This window comes from Hemitrygon akajei, chromosome 17 (genome assembly GCF_048418815.1).
Source record: "Hemitrygon akajei chromosome 17, sHemAka1.3, whole genome shotgun sequence".
Taxonomy (NCBI): domain Eukaryota; kingdom Metazoa; phylum Chordata; class Chondrichthyes; order Myliobatiformes; family Dasyatidae; genus Hemitrygon; species Hemitrygon akajei.
The window spans coordinates 10,802,242-10,820,964 of record NC_133140.1 but is presented as its reverse complement, the minus strand read 5'-3'; the positions used below and the strand labels follow the sequence as shown (position 1 = coordinate 10,820,964).

Sequence of the window (18,723 nt, the reverse complement as noted above, 5' to 3'; positions counted from 1 at the left end):
GCACTTTAAATTGAAGTAAGTGTACCTGCAGTGACTGTGGCAAATGGGAGAGTGAACATATTGAGAAAACGGAATGATCTGTTATTGGTTATATGTAGCTGATAGTCCTGGCCAATTGCTCACTCTTCCCTGCATGGTGCATGCTGTCTAATTTGACTGAGAAGATAGCTTAACGCAACGCTTACCATAACTTCCTTGCTGTGAGACTCCACGTGTGCAAGATATTGCAGGTTTTTCATTTGGAGGCTTCTCCTGGGGGAGTGAACCTCATCCATAATCACATGCAAGTGACAAGCTCTTGTCCAAGATGGCAGGCATTTCTGGATGGAGAGCGTTGCAGATTTTCTACAAAGGCAATGAAGTTCATTTAGACCTGAAAACAAATGATTGTTCTTTCTTTTAACAGCTCTACCAAGTCTACAAGATCATCTACAACAGTGGACTCAATTTGTATGCATTGTACAGGCCATGTTCTGGGGGAGTACAGAAATATTTTAATCGACTCCATGCGGACATGAAGAACCTCTTCCAGTTTTACAAGTTTGATGAGAAGATGGTATGAAGCATGTATTATATTTAAAATACCAAAGGACCCCGCTCCCTTTCCAAACAATACGAAGTTTGAGGCTAATTCCTTCCATTATTCCCACTGGGCCTGTACCCACTGGAGTTTAGAAGAATGGGGTGGGGGGATCTCGATGAAATCTATTGGATATTGAAATATAGAGCAGACGTGGAGAGGATGTTTCCTGTAGTGGGAATGTCTAGAAACAGAGGGCACAGCCTCCGAATACAAGGAAGTCCCTTTAAAACAGAGATTAAGGGGAATTTATTTAGCCAGAGGGTGGTGAATCTATGAAATTTATTGTCACAGACGGCTGTGGAGGCCAAGTTATTGGGTAGATTTAAAGTGGATGTGAAAGGTTCTTGATTAGTCAGGGTGTCAAAGGTTACGAGGAGAAGGCAGGAGAATGGGGATGAGAGGGATAATAAATCAGCCATGATAGAATGGTGGAGCAGACTCGATGGGCCAAATGGCCTAATTCTGCTCCTATGGCTTATGGTCTTATGCAAAGTCCACTGGGCACTGAGTCTTCCACACTCTCACTTACATAATATTTTCATAGTCATTATTCACCTCCAAGTTTGACATAAATTGACTTTGAACAAAGGGTTCATAAGTCAACTGACACTTTACTGTAGCAGCACATCAGCTGGACCTGGTGAGAAAGACAGATTTCCTAAAATCATATGAGATTCGGTTCAAACTTTATGCGAATCCTTGGTCTCCATTGCCAATCCTACCTTTTTAATTCTAGCATTGAAATAGCACAGCTAAGAGTTAAATCACCGACCACACTTGATTATCGGTCTAGGCCTCTGGCTTACTAGTTCAGTAAACTAAACCGTATATATTGCTGCACTCTGATACAAATCATTCTTATACACAACAGTATAACGTTCTAATTTGTCCAGTTGTTTTCATTCACCTCATCATTTCAAATCCAATAAGATTACTGTCTTCTCATAAACACCTTGATCAAAATCGAGTTTACTGTCGTGCACAGGAGCAATGAAAAGCTTGCAAGAGCATCACAGGCACATAGCACATGTTAGTAGCATTCACAAGAAAAGCATAAATTAAACCTGAACTATACACCGTTTTTGCAAGAAAGAACACAGTTAGAACAAAGATCCAAACAAAATCCGTATAATGCAAAGTAATAAATGTGGTCAAAGTATTACTAAGCTGTGGTGTAGAGACTGGTTCAAGAACCAAATAGTTGAAGGGAAGTAGCTGTTCTTTAACTTAGTGGTTTGTACCTCCTACTCGATGGTACCTGCGAGAATGCGCATGGCCCGGGTGGAGGAAATCTTTGACGATGGATGTTGCCTTCTTGAGGCAGCCCCTCATGTAGATACTCCCAATGCCGGAGGGAGTTCTGCCTGTGATATACTGGGCAGAGTCTAAACTTTCCAGAAGACTTGTCTTTTGTTGTACATTAAATTCTGAAAAGTCATTGCTATTCTCTCAGCCACTGAATGCCAGGAATGAAAGGCTTCTGAGGAGCATTTGATGTCTTTGGGCCTGTACTTGATCAGCTTGAGAAAGATGGGATGGGTATCTCATTGAACCCCACTGGACACTGAAAGTGGGTGTGGAGAGGGTAATTCCTTCAGTAGGAAAATCTAGCATTTGAGGGCACAGCTCAGAATAAAGGAAAGTCCCTTTAGAACGGAGATGAGGAATTTCTTCAGCCAGAGAGTGGTGACTCTGGAATTCGTTGCCACAGGCAACTGCGGAAGCTGAGTCATTAGGTGTATTTAAAGCAGAATTTTTAAAAATTTTATTTTGTTTCATTTTATTGATATTCAGCATGGAGTAGACCCTTCTATCACTTCAACCCCACCACCCAGTGACCCCTTGTTTAACTCTAGTCTAATCATGGGACAATTTACAATGACCAATCAACCTGCTAACCACATGACTTTGGACTGTGGGTGGAAACTGGAGCACCTGGAGAGAACCCATGTGTTCACGGGAAGAGCATACAAACTCCTTACGAACAGCAGTGGGATCAAATCCAGGTCATTGGTACTGTAAAGCTTTGTGCTAACTACTGTGCCACTGTGAAATTGATAGGTTGATGATTGGTAGGGAGGTTAGGAGTTACTGAGAAAAGGCAGGTGAATGTGGTTGGAAAATTGATCCTTGATTGAATTGTGGTACAGAGTTGATGAGCCAAATGTCCTAATTCTGCTTTTTTCTCTTATGGAAACCCTTTGGATCTAATTCCACCTGTACACACTCACAGGGCAGAGTCAATGAGTCCTTAATTCTCATCCTGCAGGGTTCTAGTGGTCAAACTTTTTCCTTGTGCACTCAGTTCCACACGAGTTCTCGTCATCGTATGAAGTGATTAAATATTTGGTTAAGTACAGTTTAGAAATTGCCTTAGCTGTAACTTGATAAAGAATTGTGGTGGTATCTGATATCAGCTAGAGGCTTCTCCTGCAGAATGTAGCTCACCATCCACACATCACTCACATTGTCATCCCCTTCTCTGACCAGGCCACAGGTACGTCTGAAAACTTTGCTCCACCATGCATCAATGATACAGCTATGTGGACCTGGCTGAACCGTGCTGACGTGAGGACAGCTCTGCATATCCCAGCAAATGTCCAGGGCTGGGAGCTCTGCAGGTAAGGGAACAGCTGGAAAATTGGGAACAGTGTGTGTGAGGGACATACAACTCACTCCATACCCAACTAGCGAAAGAGAACTTGCAATTACCCTTCTGATGTCAGCAACCAGTTCCGAATCAGGTCTCTTTCACAGCAAGTCCAATGTGATAGTAATGTTGACCGAGGAACAATAGATATGGATTTTAACATTTGGGAGGACTTCCCTACGCTCTCAAATAATGTCCTGGGATCGTTCCTGTCCGCCTGAAACAAGATGCTGGCTAATGCCTGGTAATAAAGATGGTTCATTTGGTGTGCACTCTCTCTGCAATGACATGTGTCCCTCACTTTATACCATCACCCCAGTCAATCCCAAATCCGCAATTCTCCTATTTAATGCCCTTTCTTAATTAGCTTTATAACATAGAACATCGCAGTACAGTACAGGCCCTTTGGTCCATCATGTTGTGCCGACCTTTTAACCTACTTTAAGATCAATCTAACCCTCCCCTCCTACAGAGCCCTCCAGTTTTCCATCATCCATGAGCTTACCTAAGATGGGGGGGGTGGGGGATGTCAGAGGTAAGGTTTTTTACGCAGAGAGTAGTGGGTGTATGGAACGCCCTGCCACTACCACTCCATGTACCCACCACTCTCATTCTCCTTCACTCCAAATACATGGTGCGCCCTCGCTAAAGCTCCCACATCCTTCCTGTAGTGAGGAGACCTTCTTAGAGGCAAAGGGTCAAAGAGTGGTAGGCTCATTCTGCCCATCATCCTGACCATCAGCCACACATGTCCACCAATCCTAAACGATCCCATTCTCTCATTCCCACATACCTATTAATTCCTCACCATGTACAGAAGATGGGGAATTTACAGCTGCCCAGTAACCTCCCAACCCGCACATTTCTGGGATGTAGGGGGAATGGGGAGCACTTGAGGGAAAACCACATGCTCACAGGGAGAATATGCAAACTGCACGTAGACAGCGCCCATGTCAGGATTGAATCCTGTGAGGTAGAGGCTCTACCAGCAGCATCAATGCACCTTGAACCACTGCAGTTCGTCAGAGGACTGGGAGTCTGTCCCAGTGACGATGAAGGTATGGGATTTTTTCTTAGCAAGGTGGCCTAGATCTGATGGTGTTCCCACGTACCCACTTGCTTTGTCCGGCTGATTAGTAGAGGTCTCGGGTCATGCCAACAAGTCTCAGATCCATATATCAGGGCAGTAGGCCACTTGGTCTATAATGCACATGCCTCCCGGTGGGCACCCATCTATATCAACCCTAGCTTCTAATACTTGGCCCATAATCTTTTCTGATAAACTCAGCACTTGTCCAGACACTTCCTCAATGCTGTCAGAGGCTTTGCTTCCACATTCTCTCTGGCAGAATGCTTCAGGGACTCACCACTCTCTGGCTGAGAAAGGGTCCCGTCAGATCCACTCTAAATCTCTTCCTCCCTCCCTTCCTTTCGTTTGATCTGTCTCTGATATGGGGAAAGGTCCCCTGCAGTCTACTCATTTATACTCCACATCATTCCACTCTATATACACGTAACCTCCTCTGCTCCAGGGACAATGGACTCAGTCTCTCTAGTCTTTCCTCATAGCTGACATGCACTATCCCATACAACATGTTGGAGCACCTCCTCTGCAGCACTATCTGCAGTCACACAGAGTGGAGTGTACCAGGGGTTTTACAGCAGAACACTAAGCTGCTGAGGCTGACATGCCCCATCAAATTCCTGGTCAATTGAATCACATCCAATCTACCTACCTCCTCCCTCCCCCAAGCACTTAGCAGGAGGGATGCCACTGAACATGATGGGAATGGGAATCGGATTATTGTGTTCACATGTACTGAGAAATAGTCTTGTATACTGTTCATACAGATCATTTCACAGTGCACAGAGGTAGAGCCAGGTAAAACAATATCAATGCAGGTAAAATGCAGTGCAGGTAAGTAACAAGATGTAAACACATAACGAGATAGATCGCGAGTCCGTCTTCCTGTGAACACATAACGAGATAGATCACGAGTCCGTCTTCCGCTGTGAACACATAACGAGATAGATTGCGAGTCTGTCTTCCGCTGTGAACACATAACGAGATAGATCGCGAGTCCGTCTTCCTGTGAACACATAACGAGATAGATCACGAGTCCGTCTTCCACTGTGAACACATAACGAGATAGATCGCGAGTCCCTCTTCCACTGTGAACACATAACGAGATAGATCGCGAGTCCCTCTTCCACTGTGAACACATAACGAGATAGATCGCGAGTCTGTCTTCCACTGTGAGTTATCTTATTGTATAATCGTCCGCTGATATTCCCACCTCCGATCGAAGTAATCCTCGAGCCTGTATCTTCTGCCCATTGGAGGGAAGGGAAAATCTTCGGGGTGATCAGACTCCTCTCTGGGGGTGTTCGGTTGCTGCCTGGTGATACCCAGCACACAGCAGCTCACTTTGCACACAGAACAGTTGTGAGTGAAGCTAAATATTGTACAATCATCCGCTGATATCCCACCTCCGATGTTAGGGCAGGAGGTGACTGTGGCTAGGACATGTCACAAAGGGATGGGAGAGTTGTCAGCAATTGGCCTGTATACTCAGCGTTATGTGAACTGCTGGAAAATCCTCTCTCTTACATCCTGCGACCTCATGTTACTGAGACCCCTTCATGTTACATCCAGTGGGCTGAGGCCTGTCAGCCTCTCGCTCTGCATCAATGTGTCCCTTTTCAGCACACGAAGTATCAGTGGAGGGAATGGGAATGGTGTCAGAAGTCAGGTGGTGATAGTTGGAATTGACAATAATGCAGTCTGATTTGTAGAGGACGGAAGAATATGGAGGTGGAGAGGGAAATGAGTAGGAGGAGTGTGTGGAGAGGAATGAGGTAAGATGATAGGGATTGGGTGGATCAGGATGAGAGAGAAATGAAGAAAGGGAAAAGGGAACAAAGGGGGAGCAGTTTTCAGAAGTTTGAGAATTCAGTATTCATGCCGTCAGGTTGGAGACTGCCCAGGAGAAATATGAGGTGCATTTCTTTTGGCAAAAGAAGAAGCCGTGGCCACAAGTGTTAGCGTGGCAATGGGGAATGGAATCGTCTCCTGAGAGATCCTGGCTGGCACAGGTCCGTCCCAATCATCCACCTCTCTGCACATAAAGCTGATCTGTGCATCTCCTTTAAACTCTCCCCCTCTCACGTTAAATGCAGGTCCTTCAGTGCTTGATATTTCTATCTTGGGGAAAAGATTCTGATTGTCCACCTAGTCCATGCCTCTCATAATTTTATAAACATCTATCAGGTCTGACCTCAGTTTCCAACAATCCTGGGGAACCTAATTCATTAATACATACCCATGTTAGCTGACTGGTTAAGTATGCAGAACACCTCTTTAAACATGAATGTAGCAAAATATGTATAGTATAGATGGGAGTGATGTACGAGTAATGTACCCGCAATGAACCGCAGTCAGCGTGTAACTCCAGGTCAGGGTCTTTAAAGGACCCTGAAAGGGAAAAGTAGAGATATTAAAGCTGGAAATAGCACCGTTTCCGAAGATGCAAGCAAAGGAGTTGCCGTTAGGTGCCATTAGCCCTCCTGAGCTCCTCTTTCAAGTTCCATCTATCCCTTTATTCCTTCTACTAAAGTGCATGAGCATACACTTCCCCACACAGTATTCCATTGGCCATGTCTTTACCCATTCTGCTCATTTGTCCAGGGCTCCCTGCTTCCTCAACACTACTCGCCGCTCCACCTGTCTTTGATTCACCCACAAACATGTCCACAAAGCCATCAACTCAGTGTAAAGTGCTGGATCCAAAACCCCTCCCTGCCCCTGCTGAACACCAGCAGGCAAGTCCATACTAATATCTTCTCTGTAGTACCATGGGCTCTTATCTTGTTTCACAGCCTCATGTGTGACATCTTCTAAAAATCCAACTAAACAGCATCCACTGACTCTCCTTTGTCTAGCCTTTATTTCCTCAAAGAATTCCAACAAATATGCCAGGCAAGATTTCCCCAAAGGAAACCATGACTTCAACTTATTCAATATGTGTCTCCAAGTACCCAGAAAACACATCTTACTGATCACTGCATTCAGCTTACAATTCCTGTCCCTCAGAGTGGAGCGCCATTTGTAATTTTCCTATCTTCTGGATCCATTTCAGAGTCTAGTGATTCCTGAAAGATCATTACTAATCTCTTCAGCTACCTCTTTCAGAACTACTAGGATGTAGTCCATCTGCTCCAGGTGACTTGTCTACCTTCAGACCTTTCAGCTTCACGAGCACCTTCTCCTTAGTCATAGTGACTGCACTCACTTCTGTTCCCTGACACTTGAATTGCTGGCATACTGCTGCTGACTTCCACACTGGTGCAAAATACTTAGTTCATCTGCCGTTCCTTTGTTCTTTGTTACTCCCTTTGCAGTGTTGGAATGACCTTATAGAGTGAGTGACCGAGGCCCCGGTCAGATGTTACATCCTAGCTGTCTAGATATGAAAGCCTAGCCAGTACAATATAGAGAGTAAGCCATTGCCCGTGTAGCAAGCTTCCCCTCTCCACACATCTGATGAACCCAAAGGAACAGACCGATACAATTTGGCACCAGCAGCGTCACAGGAGTTGGCACCAGTCAGCTTTGAGCTCAATGTAGGATTGCCTTAGGGACTTAAACTCCAGAATTTTCTCTGGGGGTTTACTCCTGAAGCCTTCCCCATGTGTCGGTAGAGCCACAAGGCTGCAGAGGTTTGAGATAAGCATTTTCCTTCTGGATGAGCTGAAAATCACAGCTGACGAGCCCCATTTGCTCAAAGTGACTGGTTTTAAGGTGCCAGTAACCCACCTTTACTGCTTCTCTTGTCAGTAGAAATTGTTTGGCTGGGCTTGGTAGTTAAGCCATACATGAAAGCCAGGAACTGGACTTGATTGTCAGAGTCTATTTGAGATGCACACCATTAGGAGCATTTTATAGGTAGTGGGAGCTTGTCCCCATTACCACCCCCGGCTATGACAACTTTATAGAGGTTTATAAAATAATGAGGGCTGCAGATAGGGTAGGTAGTCCCCAGCTCTTTCCCAGCGTAGGAGAGTCCAAACAAAAAGAGGGCATTTGTTTAAGGTGAGAGGGGACAGGTTTGAAGGGGACTTGAGAAACAAGTTTTTCACACAGAGGGTGGTGGTTAAATGGAACAAGCTCCAGAAGGAGGGGGTAGGGACAGGAAAGGTTTAGAAGCAAAGGGTCCAAATGCAGGGAAATGGGATTAGCTTAAATAGTGTCTTGTGCAGAATGGATGTGTTGGGCCAGCGAGCTTGTTTCTGTGTTGAATCTATATCTCGATGAATCTATAAGTCTCAGATACTTTTATGCATTCAATAACTCCCTACACTGCCACTCATAACAACAACATTCTATCCAATCCAATTGTCAGGAATTTTAAAGCTTGTTGAGGTCTCTGCTAGCTTCAGTGCTTAGTCTGGACTGATCTGAGATTCTTCTAACCTGTGCTAATCCTCTCTGCAGTGAAGACATTAGTAGAACCTACGGCCGCATCTACAACAGCATGCAGAACTTCTACCTGTCACTCCTGAGTAAGGGTCTGCGTGTGCTCGTCTACAATGGGGACACTGATATGGCCTGCAACTTTCTGGGAGGCAACTGGTTTGTGCAGTCACTCAATCAGGCGGTAAGTAAGATCCTATTCCAATTTCATTCCAGGCTGTGCCCTGGAACCCAGGGGGTTTGGTGGTGGATACTGTGAACCACTGCTGGTGAAGGGAGACTATGGAGGCCAAATCTCCAGATAGATTTAAAGCAGAGATGGATAGATTCTTAATTAGTAATGGTGTCAAAGGTTATGGGAGAAGGAAAGAGAATGGGGTCGAGAGGGATATTATGGAATGGCGGAGCAGACACGATGGGCTGAATGGCCTAATTCTGCTCTTATGTTTTATGGAATGCGGGTGGGCCAATGAGATAATCACTAAATTAAGAAATGTATTTATCGACAAGCCATGCCACCCAGCAATCCCCCAATTTAATCCGAGCCTAATCACGGGACAATTTACAACGACCAATTAATCTACTGACCAGTATGTCTTTGGAACATGGGAGGAAATTGGAGCACCCGGAGGAAATCCATATGGTCACAAAGAGAGCGTACAGACTCCTTACAGGCAGCAGCAGGAACTGAACCTGGGTCTCTGGTACTGTAAACCGTTGTGCTAACCACTACACTACTGTGTGGTGGGAATGGAACCCGGCTTGCTGGTACTGTAAACCGTTGTGCTAACCACTACACTACCGTGTGGTGGGAATGGAACCCGGCTTGCTGGTACTGTAAACCGTTGTGCTAACCACTACACTACCGTGTGGTGGGAATGGAACCCGGCTTGCTGGTACTGTAAACCGTTGTGCTAACCACTACACTACCATGTGGTGGGAATGGAACCCGGCTTGCTGGTACTGTAAACCGTTGTGCTAACCACTACACTACCGTGTGGTGGGAATTGAACCCTGGTTGCTGGTACTGTAAAGCGTTGTGCTAACCACTACACTACCGTGTGGTGGGAATGGAACCCGGCTTGCTGGTATTGTAAAGCGTTGTGCTAACCACACTACTGTGCTGTTGCACAAGTTGTCCTAAGGGAGGTGCTTTGTGTCTGAGAGCAAATCCAGACACTGAGAGCCTAGCACTGAGATGGTCCCAGTGACGTGATATCCTTCCTGTCAGAGACTCCCACTGCTCCACAGCACGACGTGTGGAACTTGCTCCTGTGAGGATTGTCAGATGACGGTATAGCTTTTGGGCTGTCAGGGGAGGGGGGGCTCGGGGGTGCAGGGCCCGGGAATGGAGAGATCGGGTGAGGGGATCTGCTTAGGCAACCTGAATAACCAAGTATTTTCTTTACTGACAGAAAACGGTCGATTACCAGCCGTGGATCTGCAATAACCAGATTGCTGGGTTCTACGAACAATACGGAAGCCTCACATTCCTGACTGTCAAGGTAACCACCCCCCCCCCCCACCCCCGTCACTCACTGAAGTTCAGTTAGAACGTGGAACGGCACAGCAGAGGAACAGGTCGCCCGGCACCGCACAAGTTCAGCTGATAACACCTAATCCCTTCTCCCTGCCTGCCTGCCTGCCTAACACCATAGCTTTCTGCTCAGGTATCTGTCAAAGAACCACTTAAACATTTCTAATGTGCTTGTCTCCACCACCACCCCTGACACCACTCCAAGTGTGTAAAAACAATTACCCCACATCTCTCCTCTGAACTTGCCCTCTAGTCTTGGACATTTAATCCCGGGAGGAAGATGCCGGCTGCCTAACCTTCCTGCACCTCTCACAACTTCATCAACTTCTGCTGGGTCCCCCTCAGACTTTGCTCCTCCAGGAAACAAATCTTTGAAAACAACATTTGAAACAGGGTCACTCTTGTAGAGCAGAGATTCTCTGCCCCGTGTGTCTCCACACACCCCACTCCAGCTCATTCCAATCCCATGTCCTGTCCCACTGGCCTCTCTATCACCTTCTGAGCCATGGGATACTCCGTGCCACACAGACCTCTGTTCTACCCTCTCCCCAGACCACATCCCATACAGGCTGCTGTGATAACAACAAGATCCCGTCAACCTTCAGTGTGCATTCCCAGGAAAGTCTCCCGAGAAGGTGGGGGTGGGTTGTCTCTCTGCGTTTCTGGTTCATCAGCCCTCCTTCCCTCCCGTGGAATACAACTTGAGAGTTGCAATGCCCTGGGATTAGACATTGGTTTATTGTTGTCACGCGTACTGAGATACAGCAAAAAGCTTGTCTTGTATACCGTTAGAACATAGGACACTACAACCCAGTACAGGCCCTTCAGCCCATGATGTTGTGCTGATTTTTTAACCTACTCCAGGAACAATTTCCTATCATCTGTGTACCTATCTGGGTGTTTCTTAAATGCCCCTAATGTACAGTGCATTCCACACACCCACCACTCTCTGTGTTAAAGACTTACCCCTGACATCCCCCAATGATGCCCCTCGTACATTGAACAAAGAGAAACAATAACACTGCAGAAGAGAATGTACCAGTAACAGAGGAGGTGCAAGATGGTCAGTTGTGAGCCTCCATACGACAGCGGGTCAGAGATGGTCAGTTGTGAGCCTCCATATGACAGCGGGTCAGAGATGGTCAGTTGTGAGCCTCCATACGACAGCGGGTCAGAGATGGTCAGTTGTGAGCCTCCATACGACAGCGGGTCAGAGATGGTCAGTTGTGAGCCTCCATACGACAGCGGGTCAGAGGTGGTCAGTTGTGAGCCTCCATACGACAGCGGGTCAGAGATGGTCAGTTGTGAGCCTCCATACGACAGCGGGTCAGAGGTGGTCAGTTGTGAGCCTCCATACGACAGCGGGTCAGAGATGGTCAGTTGTGAGCCTCCATACGACAGCGGGTCAGAGATGGTCAGTTGTGAGCCTCCATACGACAGCGGATCAGAGATGGTCAGTTGTGAGCCTCCATACGACAGCGGATCAGAGATGGTCAGTTGTGAGCCTCCATACGACAGCGGGTCAGAGATGGTCAGTTGTGAGCCTCCATACGACAGCGGGTCAGAGGTGGTCAGTTGTGAGCCTCCATACGACAGCGGGTCAGAGATGGTCAGTTGTGAGCCTCCATACGACAGCGGGTCAGAGATGGTCAGTTGTGAGCCTCCATACGACAGCGGGTCAGAGATGGTCAGTTGTGAGCCTCCATACGACAGCGGATCAGAGATGGTCAGTTGTGAGCCTCCATACGACAGCGGGTCAGAGGTGGTCAGTTGTGAGCCTCCATACGACAGCGGGTCAGAGATGGTCAGTTGTGAGCCTCCATACGACAGCGGATCAGAGATGGTCAGTTGTGAGCCTCCATACGACAGCGGATCAGAGATGGTCAGTTGTGAGCCTCCATACGACAGCGGGTCAGAGATGGTCAGTTGTGAGCCTCCATACGACAGCGGGTCAGAGGTGGTCAGTTGTGAGCCTCCATACGACAGCGGGTCAGAGATGGTCAGTTGTGAGCCTCCATACGACAGCGGGTCAGAGATGGTCAGTTGTGAGCCTCCATACGACAGCGGGTCAGAGATGGTCAGTTGTGAGCCTCCATACGACAGCGGATCAGAGATGGTCAGTTGTGAGCCTCCATACGACAGCGGGTCAGAGGTGGTCAGTTGTGAGCCTCCATACGACAGCGGGTCAGAGATGGTCAGTTGTGAGCCTCCATACGACAGCGGATCAGAGATGGTCAGTTGTGAGCCTCCATACGACAGCGGGTCAGAGATGGTCAGTTGTGAGCCTCCATACGACAGCGGGTCAGAGATGGTCAGTTGTGAGCCTCCATACGACAGCGGGTCAGAGATGGTCAGTTGTGAGCCTCCATACGACAGCGGATCAGAGATGGTCAGTTGTGAGCCTCCATACGACAGCGGGTCAGAGGTGGTCAGTTGTGAGCCTCCATACGACAGCGGATCAGAGATGGTCAGTTGTGAGCCTCCATACGACAGCGGGTCAGAGGTGGTCAGTTGTGAGCCTCCATACGACAGCGGGTCAGAGATGGTCAGTTGTGAGCCTCCATACGACAGCGGATCAGAGATGGTCAGTTGTGAGCCTCCATACGACAGCGGGTCAGAGATGGTCAGTTGTGAGCCTCCATACGACAGCGGGTCAGAGATGGTCAGTTGTGAGCCTCCATACGACAGCGGATCAGAGATGGTCAGTTGTGAGCCTCCATACGACAGCGGGTCAGAGATGGTCAGTTGTGAGCCTCCATACGACAGCGGGTCAGAGGTGGTCAGTTGTGAGCCTCCATACGACAGCGGGTCAGAGATGGTCAGTTGTGAGCCTCCATACGACAGCGGGTCAGAGATGGTCAGTTGTGAGCCTCCATACGACAGCGGGTCAGAGATGGTCAGTTGTGAGCCTCCATACGACAGCGGGTCAGAGATGGTCAGTTGTGAGCCTCCATACGACAGCGGATCAGAGATGGTCAGTTGTGAGCCTCCATATGACAGCGGGTCAGAGGTGGTCAGTTGTGAGCCTCCATATGACAGCGGATCAGAGATGGTCAGTTGTGAGCCTCCATACGACAGCGGGTCAGAGATGGTCAGTTGTGAGCCTCCATACGACAGCGGGTCAGAGATGGTCAGTTGTGAGCCTCCATACGACAGCGGGTCAGAGATGGTCAGTTGTGAGCCTCCATACGACAGCGGGTCAGAGATGGTCAGTTGTGAGCCTCCATACGACAGCGGATCAGAGATGGTCAGTTGTGAGCCTCCATACGACAGCGGGTCAGAGGTGGTCAGTTGTGAGCCTCCATACGACAGCGGATCAGAGATGGTCAGTTGTGAGCCTCCATACGACAGCGGGTCAGAGATGGTCAGTTGTGAGCCTCCATACGACAGCGGGTCAGAGATGGTCAGTTGTGAGCCTCCATACGACAGCGGGTCAGAGATGGTCAGTTGTGAGCCTCCATACGACAGCGGGTCAGAGGTGGTCAGTTGTGAGCCTCCATACGACAGCGGGTCAGAGATGGTCAGTTGTGAGCCTCCATACGACAGCGGATCAGAGGCGGTCAGTTGTGAGCCTCCATACGACAGCGGGTCAGAGGTTGTCCTTGAGCCTGGTGCAACATGATTTCAGGCTTTTGTACTTCAGCCCAATGGAAGTGAGGTGGGGTTGTAGATTACACTGAGGCAGCAAGAAGTAAAGGCAGAATCTACGGAGGGGAGATTGGTGTCCGCGAACTGCTGAGCTGTGTCCACAACTCTCTGCTCTTCCTTGTGGTCACACTCTGATCGGTAGCCATACCAAGCGGCGATGTATCCAGATAGGATGCTTTCTATGGAGCATCAATAAAAATCGGTAAGTCCTACGGGGACGTGCCAGATTTCTTTAGCCTCCTGAAGCAGTAGAGGTCTTGGTGATCTAACCCCAGAAGCCTTTGTTACCAGGGGAACATTGATAACTATTTATTTTGCCTGAGACCAGTTCTGCTTTGTCTCTCCCCAGGGAGCTGGACACATGGTACCACAGTGGGCACCCGCGCAGGCTTTGAAGATGTTCGAGTCCTACCTCTCCAACACTCAGTACTGAGACAGCGCCCGTCCACGGTTTCCCAGCCCGATGATTGGCTGCTTTTCCTGCTTCTCTTATGACAATAGGCTTTTAATCACAGAACATGGACCAGAGTAACCAGCACCAAGCTAAGCCAAGTGTAAATGAGACTAATAGAAAGTGGGAGAGAACCTCAGTCACAGCTTCAGGCAACATTGTGAACCTCACTCAATAACCCAGTGACAATTCACATCAGCTGATTAACACTAGGATACAAGAAGGTTCCACTCTGAGAACTGCTTGTAACTCAAACCTTTTATTCCTAAGTCAGAGATGAGCAAAAACATGTACGGGAGAACCACAGAAACATCCATGATGGGAGTACAAAAAGGGGCGGCTACCAGCTGCCGTTGCGGACTGCTGAGGGACGGAGTAAGTTTGCTCTGCTCTCCCAGCTATGCTTGGTTCCATCCAGCCCCACGATTGTTGCAGATGGGGAAAGAAGCCACGGGGAAATGTCCCGTCCCACCAGGCAGAAGATGCCCGCTGCCCTGCATTAGCAGCAATCCATCCTCAACCATCCCACTGGTCTCCCAAATGCTTATTTATGTGTACAAACTGTAACCTAGGCAAGAGCAGTGCAGTGTTATTCAGGGCCAATGTTAGCCACCCAAAACACTCCTTTCCCGTTAATAAGGCATGAATATATATTTGGGATTATTCCAAAGTGGGGCCATCCCCTTATTAGGAACGTCTTCCTTGTACACAGGGAAATCCTTCTGCCCAATTTGGCTCAGTTTGGTGTTGGTGCTGTTTCTAATTACAAATCCTATTCCAGGACTTGGCTAGTTTGCATTCAGAGGATGGTTAATCACTGAAAATTCACAAACCAATTAGTTCCTTGAAGGAGCTTCTTCAAAGGAGCGATTTATGATGACATAAATGTGATTTTCAAACAAAAGCTTAGGGGAGGAATGGAACAAATTCAACACTTTCCCTCCCCCTGAGAGTAACTCTTAGTCCACAATCTTCCTTCGGGTGAAATAGGTCAGAAGTCCAGGAGTGCCGTGCACAGCCGCAGGCGCGCAATTTGCATCGACACTCATGGACCTTTGACACTTTGCGGTGTGGAATTCTCTTCGCTGGTGGCTGTGTAGAATGGGAATGTGCCCTGTGCTGGGGCCAGTACAACAGGGTATTCTGTAGTACAATGACAGGCAAATAAATCATCCAAATCTCTAACTTCTCGTCTTGTTTGTAAACTTTGTCCAGTACTGGCTTGGAGTGCCCATCCCTGGGAAACTGCTGAAAAAAATAATCCAGGAGGCCTTAAACATAATTAACTTAAAAGGAAAAATGGAAAAATATTGCAGATACTGTAAATCTGAAATAAAAACAGAAAAAAGTTGGAGATGCTTAGAAAGTCAGGCAGGATCTGTGGGGAGAGAAACAATGCAGACTGATAAACACACCCATCAGAACTGTCTTGGAATGGAGAGTTGACTATTTCTTTCTCTACGGATGCTGACTGGTGAAGCAGAAAGTAGAAAATGGAATGCAGAAGTTTAATTGGACGTTTTTTTCAGACAATACTTTCACAAAGTACAGCCCAGTTAGCTGAAGATTCACAGCAGGAGAAGGGAGGGGTGTCAGGTTACATTCCTGAAGCTCGGCAGTGATGTGGGAGAGATTCAGGGCGGTTGTAGGGACAGATAAGGCATCATTAGGATGTTGCCTGGGAAGGAGTGTTTCAGTGATCTGGGAAGGCTGGGTCTGTGCTCCTTAGAGCTGAAGTTATGAGTGGATATGACTGAGGATTTAAAATGATGAACAGATTAAATAGGTAAAATGCAGAAACGGTTTAGTGCAGGAACATCATAGCTAGGTCATTTTAGATTTAGGATAAGGGAGAAAGATTTTGAGGGATCTGAGGGGGACTTAATTCACCCGGAATACCTCAAGCACACAACCAGAGAGAGTGGTGGTTGCAGAGTCATTGACAACATTGGAGAAGTATCTGGATGACCACTTGAATCGCCCGGGTGTGGATGGCTGAGAGCCCAGTGCTGGAAGATGGGATTAATACAGATGGAGATCCATTGGTCAACATGGAGATGGTGGTTGGAATGCCATTTCACTGTTTGACTCTATTATACTAAAAGATTGCAACACCTACATGAACAGTGATGGGAGCAGGTTATTTAAGATCAACTAATTGTTATGAGGTCAGAGATAGTGAGAATGATTTGAACAGGATCAATAAAAACCTGGCTAACAAGTCAGGAGCTCATCAGCATGATGTACAAGTAGGAACATGTGACATGTTAAAAGATGTCAAGCATATCTGAAAATTAGAAAATCACAAAATAAGCCTTTCAAAAAGTCATTTACAATTACGAACATAGAGTAATTGTCAAAAACGCAGTCCCTCTGGGTGAACATAGTACATTAAAACACAATACAGGCCTGTCAGCTCACAGTGTCATCCCACTTTGTAACCCACACCAAGATCAATCTAATACTTCTCTCCCACATTGCCTCCATTTTCTTTCATCTGTGCCTATCTAAAAGTTTCTTACAACAACACACACAAAATGCTGATGGAACACAGCAGGCTAGGCAGCATCTATAGGGAGAAGCGCTGTTGACGTTTCGGGCCGAGACCCTTCGTCAGGACTAACCGAAAGGAAAGGTAGTAAGAGATTTGAAAGTAGTGGGGGGAGGGGGAAATGCGAAATGATAGGAGAAGACCGGAGGGGGTGGGATGAAGCTAAGAGCTGGAAAGATGATTGGTGAAAGTGATACCGAGCTGGAGAAGGGAAAGGATCATGGGACGGGAGGCCTCAGGAGAAAGAAAGGAGTGGGGGGGGAGAGCACCAGAGGGAAATGGAGAACAGGTAGACAACTAAATATGTCAGGGATGGGGTAAGAAGGGGAGGAGGGGCATTAACGGAAGTTACAGAAGTCATTGTTCATGCCATCAGGTTGGAGGCTACCCAGTCGGTATATAAGGTGTTGTTCCTCCAACCTGAGTTTGGATTCATTTTGACAATAGAGGAGGCCATGGATAGACATATCAGAATGGGAATGGGACGTGGAATTAAAATGTGTGGCCACTGGGAGATCCTGCTTTCCCTGGCGGACCGAGCGTAGGTGTTCAGCGAAATGGTCTCCCAGTCTGCGTCGGGTCTCACCAATATATAAAAGGCCACACCGGGAGCACCAGGCACAGTATACCGACTCACAGGTGAGGGAGTAAGTGTAAGGACAGGTGTAGTACTTGTTCCGTTTACAAAGATAAGTGCCAGGAGGGAGATCGGTGGGAAGGGATGGGGGGGACGAGTGGAGAAGGGAGTCGAGTAGGGAGCGATCCCTGCGAAAAGCAGAAAGAGGGGGGAGGGAAAAATGTGCTTGGTAGTGAGATCCTGTTGGAGGTGGTGGAAGTTATGAAGAATTATACGTTGGACCTGGAGGCTGGTGGGGTGGTAGGTAAGGACAAGGGGAACCCTATCCTGAGTGGGGTGGTGGGTGGTGGGTGGATGGGGTGAGGGCAGATGTGCGGGAAATGGGAGAGATGCGTTTGAGAGCAGAGTTGATGCTGGACGAAGGGAACCCCTTTTGTTTAAAAAAGGAAGACATCTCCTTCGTCCTGGAAAGAAAAGCCTCATCCTGAGAGCAGATGCAGCAGAGACGGAGGAATTGTGAGAAGGGGACAGCATTTTTGCAAGAGACAGGGTGGGAAGAGGAATAGTCCAGGTAGCTGTGAGAGTCTGTAGGTTTATAGTAGATATCAGTAGATAGGCAGTCTCCAGAGATGGAGACAGAAGATCAAGAAAGGGGAGGGAGGTGTCGGAAATGGACCAGGTAAATTTGAGGGCAGGGTGAAAGTTGGAGGCAAAGTTAATGAAGTCGACGAGCTCAGCATGCGTGCAGGAGGCAGCGCCAATGCAGTCGTCGATGTAGCGAAGGAAAAGAGGGGGATGGATACCGGTATAGCCTTGGAACATGGACTGTTCCACAAAGCCAACAAAAAGGCAGGCATAACTGGGACCCATACGGGTGCCCATGGCTACACCCTTGGTTTGGAGGAAGTGGGAGGAGCCAAAGGAGAAATTATTGAGAGTAAGAACTAATTCCGCTAGACAGAGCAGAGTGGTGGTAGAGGGGAATTGGTTAGGTCTGGAGTCCAAAAAAAAACTGAAGAGCTTCGAGACCATCTCGGTGGGGGATGGAGGTATATACGGACTGGATGTCCATGGTGAAAATAAGATGGAGGGGTCCAGGGAACTTAAAATAATTGAAAAAATTCAAAGCATGAGAAGTGTCATGAAAGTTTCTTAAATGTCCATAAAAGAGTCATAGGGAAGTATAGCACAGAAACAGGCTCTTCTGCTCACCTTGTCCACACCAAAACCACTTCAGCCATCTTGTCTCATCG

At 47.6% G+C, this 18,723-nt stretch overlaps 1 protein-coding gene across 1 annotated transcript in view; it reads left to right on the top strand.

The window, feature by feature from the left end:
* The window catches only part of LOC140740470 (lysosomal protective protein-like), a 63,211-nt gene extending 47,684 nt beyond the window's left edge, over positions 1–15,527 (top strand). The window contains exons 7-11 of the mRNA XM_073069647.1: positions 407–556; positions 3,074–3,204; positions 8,728–8,890; positions 10,122–10,211; positions 14,241–15,527. Of these exons, the coding sequence (XP_072925748.1) occupies positions 407–556; positions 3,074–3,204; positions 8,728–8,890; positions 10,122–10,211; positions 14,241–14,324 (618 nt within the window). The 3' untranslated portion in view covers positions 14,325–15,527. The remainder of the gene's footprint in view (positions 1–406; positions 557–3,073; positions 3,205–8,727; positions 8,891–10,121; positions 10,212–14,240) is intronic.
* The last annotated feature ends 3,196 nt before the right edge of the window (positions 15,528–18,723 follow it).